This window comes from Orycteropus afer, unplaced genomic scaffold (assembly GCF_000298275.1).
Source record: "Orycteropus afer afer isolate SDZICR_OR568_19922 unplaced genomic scaffold, OryAfe1.0 scaffold00109, whole genome shotgun sequence".
Classification (NCBI taxonomy): domain Eukaryota; kingdom Metazoa; phylum Chordata; class Mammalia; order Tubulidentata; family Orycteropodidae; genus Orycteropus; species Orycteropus afer.
The window spans coordinates 1,056,252-1,061,738 of NW_006921696.1; the positions used below are offsets into that span (position 1 = coordinate 1,056,252).

Consider the following 5,487-nt stretch of genomic DNA (forward strand, 5'->3'; position numbering starts at 1 on the left):
AGCGACTGGGATCTTAAAAGCTAGCAAGCTGCCATCTAGATGCAACGATGGGTCTCTCCTCATCCAGAGCAAAGAAGAATGAAGAAAACCAAAGACTCATGGAAACAATTAGTCCTCAAGACCAGTATACCATGCGATCCTCAGCCTATACAACTATGAGAGCAGAAGAACTAGATGGTGCCTGGCTATCACTGTCAACCACTCAGAGGGGGTATCTATGGAGGAGATCCTGGAAAGAGAGGGAGAACAATGTGGAACTAAACTCAAAATCATTTTAACAAAAAAAAGGGGGACCAGGTTTTCTGGTCTGATAGAGCTTGGTAGAACCACTGAGACTATGGTCCCTAGCTGCCCCTTAGGTCTGGGATTCAACCTACACCTGTGGCTTCCAGCCAAACAAAAGACAGGCATGAGCTGAACATGTACCTGAGGTAGATACACTCCTTAGAGAGAATAATCATGGAAGAAAGAGGGTCTGTTTATGCACAGGGAGACAGCTCGGGGGGCAGGAATGCATGGAGGGATGGACACAGGGAAGAAGCAACTATCAGGAGGAAGTAGGAGGAGAGCTGTTGCACTGGGGGTAAATTGTAGTCATTGTCATGAGAGAACATGTGTGTGAACTGCTGTATGGAAAGTGAATTTGCTCTGTAAACTTTCACCCAAATCACAATTAAAAAAAAAAACTTTTGTGTATCAAATGATATTATCAAGAAAGTGAAGATAATCTATAAAATGGGAGAAAATATCTGGAAACCATGTATGTATCTGATGAAAAAATAAGCAAGCCTTGTGCCATGGAGTCAATTCCGACTCACAGTGGCCCTACAGGGTGGAGTAAACTGCCTCACAAGGTTTCTATGTTGTACATTTTTATGGAAGCAGACTAAATCTTTCACTTGCTGAGCTGTGAATGGCTTCGAATGACTGACCTTTCAGTTAGCAGTCAAGTGCTTAACCAATGTATCACCTCAGGACTCCTATGTATCTGATAAAGGTTTAATATGTAGAATATATAAAGAACTCTTACAACTCAGAAAGACAAACCATCCAATCAAGAAATGGGCTTGAACAGATACTTCTTCAGAGAAGATACACAAATGGCTAATGACTAACATGAAAAGATACTCAAAATTATTAGTCATTAGGGAAATGCAAATCAAAACCGCAATGAGATAGCACTTCAAACCCACTAGGATAGCTATTATCAAAACAAAACTACAAACAAAACAAGAAATAAATATTGGTGGGAATGTGCAGTATTTGGAACCCTCAGCTGTCGCTGGTGGTAATGTAAAATGATACAGCCGCTGGAAAAAAGTCTGGCATTTAAAAAGTTAAACCTAGAATTACTTTATAACATAGAAAATCCACTCATGGGTATAAATCCGAAAGAACTGAAAGCAGGGATTCAAATAGATACTTGTACACAAGTGCTCACTGCAGCATTACTCTCAAATGCCAAAAGGTGGAAATAACTCACTGTTTTCAATAGAAGACCGGATAAATAAAAGGTGGTATACACATACAATGGAATATTATTCAGCCATAAAGAAAAATGAAGTTCTGATACATATTTACAGAACAAATGGACCTTGAAAACTATGCTGAGTAAAATCAGTCAGCTAGAAAAGGACATGTATTGTGAGTCCACTTACATGCAATATGTTCAACAGGTAAATACACAGAAACCAAAGTAGATTAGTGGTTACCAGGAGCTACAGGAAGGTGGAAATGGGGAGTCATTGCTTCATTGGTACTGAGATTCTGTTTGTGGCAATGAAAAGTTTTGCCAACAGACAGTAGTGATGATTGTACAACATTATAAATATACTGTAATAGTGTCACTGAATTGTACACTTAAAAATGGTTTGAATGGCAAATTATATATGTATGTTAGCACAATAAAATTTTTTTAAAAAGCAATTTCAATGAAATTTTAAAAGTCTGAATAATATTCTACTGTAAGAACGTACCTCAATTTATTTACTCAAACTAATTCACGGGTATTGTCAATTGTTCTGTATGACTTCACTTTTATAAGCAAGGACAAGAAGAGCAAACTGAAGCTAACCTTAATACACTGTCCTTCACTCATTAGTTTCTTAGGACAAATTTTTAGACATGGACGTGATATTATATATACTAGTGATAACCTGGAAACAATTTAAAAGTCCAACAATTAGGAAAATTTTAGGTAAATAATATTGAGAAAAGTAAGAGAAGAATGAATTAGAAAAGGAAAATAAACTTAAAAAAAAAGACTAACATTAAAAAAACCATAGAAAATGGGGCAAAATAGAAAACAAAAAATAAAATGATGACAACTAGTCCAAAATTTCAACAATCACAATAAAATAAACGGAAAAGAGCCAGAGACTCTCATATTACAAGAACAAAAAAAAAAAAATCACCTGTGTGCTATTTGAGGCGCACTGGTGGCCTAGTGGTTAAGAATTCAGACAAAAAAAAGTAGTTAAATATATTAGAAAGCAACCTACCTCCAGTTTAAAAGCCAGGCCTACAAATGGATGGGAATTATCTCTCTTGGAGTTCATCAAGATTTTGGTTTTCTCTTTTGAGTCACTTAAAATAAAGAAAGTATAAATTTATGAGATGTGATATGTGACATTTCTTTTACATTAATTTATTTCATCAAAGAGTAATATCTGAGAAAACATGCTAAATATTTTGATCTCATGCAAGTAAAATTTCACTGAAAGAGATCAGTAAAAGTAAGTTGTCATGGCTTTGCTACTAGATAGTGACCAGCTCAGAGTTGATGGAAAACCACAGAAATGGTCTGGTTGAAAAAGAAAGGAAAATAATCAGTAAGAGTTAACAAGTTTGCGTATTAAAGTTTTTAAAAAAAATCCTACTGAAAATAACTGGTTTCAAACTAGAAAATATTCTAATGATGGAAACCTGGACAGATTAATAAACCAAATCATACCCTTAATTCACAAACTATATATGATACAGCAACTAGTATACCCTCTCCCCACTTATCGACATGGTTAAGTTCCAAAGACCAGGTCATTATGCAGAGATCGGTGTCATGTGAAAATAGAATAACCACATCAGATCACAAAATGAAGGATGACATGATCACATAACCGCTGAATTATATCATTTCATAACTGGCCCAAACAAGGTGACACATAACCTTAATCATCACAGCTGGCATTACTCCCACCCTGCACCTTAGCATTTATTACTGCCAGACCTATGTGGTTAATGAACAAAATAGTCAGACAGTAGATTTTTTACTATTGTAAATGTGAAATGTCAGATAACAAGATAGTAAGTGAGGAGTAGGTATATGATAAATATCTCCTGTATGCCAAATTTAAATAAAAACAGTGATTGATTTTTGTAGATTAGGGACAAACAAAAACATAAACATAACGTAACTAGGACTGTTTCTAAATCCCTTTATAATACATAAATGTGGTAACATCTTGAAGACTTACTCCTCCTGATTGAGAATAGCATAATTCTGGACTTCTGAAGGATTTGGGAGGAATTCTAAGACAGCATCTAAAAGAGGCTGAACTCCTTTGTTCTTCAAAGCACTTCCCAAAAACACAGGAGTAAAAGATCTATTTAAAGTAGATCTTCGGATTGCAGACTACAAAACAAAACAAAAAAATTAACGATAACCTAATCTTAAAAATTACATTTTGTGCTTCAATCGATTACAAATTAACTAATAAATAAAAGGATTGATAATACTTGGATCAGTGGCTCTAGCAGACTAGAATCCTGTAACTTAAGATGAAAATACACACACACACACACACAATTTCTTCCTTTTTTAGGGCTAGGAAGAAACTCTGGGCACAACTGCTTTCTTTCAACACTCTTGGAATGTCACAAATATTCAAATGATACAAGAATATATACACATAGAAAGCAGTAAAGTACAGAACAGTATAAATGGTATGCCATTCAACAAAAGTGCAAAACAAGGCAAAAAGTAATATATAGGCCAAAACAAAAACCACTGGAAAAGATATAAAAGAAACTTTTAATGGACAATCTGTTTTAGGGATGAGAAGAGAACTGGGCATATGGGAGACAGAATGGGAAATTTCTTACTGTGTGCTTCTGTCTACCTTTTAAATGTTTAAACTATATGAAGATAATAACTGTTAAAACACATTTAATTAACTTTTTTCCCCCATTTTCGTTTTTTTAACTTACATACAGAAAGCCAACGAGTGCCTATCACTCACAAATTAAGGGTTATGACAGAAACAAGCTCTGAAATAATGATTTCTAGGTCCTTCCTCAACCCCAAATGTAAGCATTATTGATATGTGATGCATCCCAGCTGCACTTGCTCACAGTGGCCTTGCTGGTTCAGAAAGAAAGCAGTGGGACTTTAGCTCTAGAAGCTACAAGAGGCTGAGAGCAGTGCTGTGTCAAAATGTGCCCTTCACAGGGACACAGAGCCTGCATAAAAATATTTCTCAGTTCTCGTGAATATAAAATCAGCGACACACAAAAAAATTTAAAGCAAAACATTCAGAATCATCATTTCTAAACATTATCACTGAAAGGTAGGCTATAGCTGAGCATGATAAAAACCAAATCACTGCCATCAAGTCAATTCCAACTCATAGTAACCCTATAGGACAGAACAGAATTTCCCCATAGGATTTCCAAGGCTGTAAATCTTTACAGACACAGAGTGCCTCATCTTTCATCCTGTAGAGCAGCTGGTGTGTTCAAACTGCTGACCTCTGGTTAGCAACCAAATGCTTAACCACTGTGCCACCACAGCTACTTTGGCATGATAAAAGGGAGTCTAAAAAGTAAAACATGCAGAGGAAGAAAGCAACTACTGAAATTATCTTCAAAACTTGCTTCTGCTGTTGCTAAGAACCAGAAAAAACCATTCAGTCACTAATCACTGTACTGTAGACCACCTGGTCACACCTTTGTGCATTCCTCCCAAATATGTAATTAAGAACATGTATGAATCTTACCACGTTTGCTTTTACATGCACAGAGTAGTGGACCATATGAGAGTGGCACACAAATAGAAAGGTGAAACTAAAATTATCGTTTAAACCAGCCTAACAAAAGCTTTATTTCCCCCAAAAATGTTCCCCTTGTTTGTTACAAGAATCATTTTCACACTTCAAACTTGTTGCCTTTCAAAAGTTTATCATGGAAGGAAATTTTCTTTGTTGGTGACCAGGAGTGGGAGGGGATGGGAAGGAAGGCTGTTAGACAGAGATAAGTACTGATTTGGGTGAAGAGAAGGGCAATGTACCAAATGTGAGTGACCAATATGGCGGCACTGAGGATGAGAAAGACATAGAGAGGCACATGGGAGGTACAGACAACAAATATGAACCCTTTTGCACATACAGTACTGCGTTGTCAATGAAGGCAAACATGGGTATATGGGTGGATAGATGGGTGGACAGGCTGAAAGATTAGGTATGTCTATGAAATGGGGAGTGTATCCAAGAA

At 36.3% G+C, this 5,487-nt stretch overlaps 1 protein-coding gene across 1 annotated transcript in view; it reads right to left on the bottom strand.

Annotated features, from left to right (window-relative positions):
* Positions 1-5,487, bottom strand: part of GFM1 (G elongation factor mitochondrial 1) — a 73,552-nt gene that overhangs the window by 48,084 nt on the left and 19,981 nt on the right. Inside the window, exons 7-8 of the mRNA XM_042781341.1 lie at positions 3,474-3,631; positions 2,502-2,586 (exon numbers count right to left, since the gene is read on the bottom strand). Of these exons, the coding sequence (XP_042637275.1) occupies positions 2,502-2,586; positions 3,474-3,631 (243 nt within the window). The remainder of the gene's footprint in view (positions 1-2,501; positions 2,587-3,473; positions 3,632-5,487) is intronic.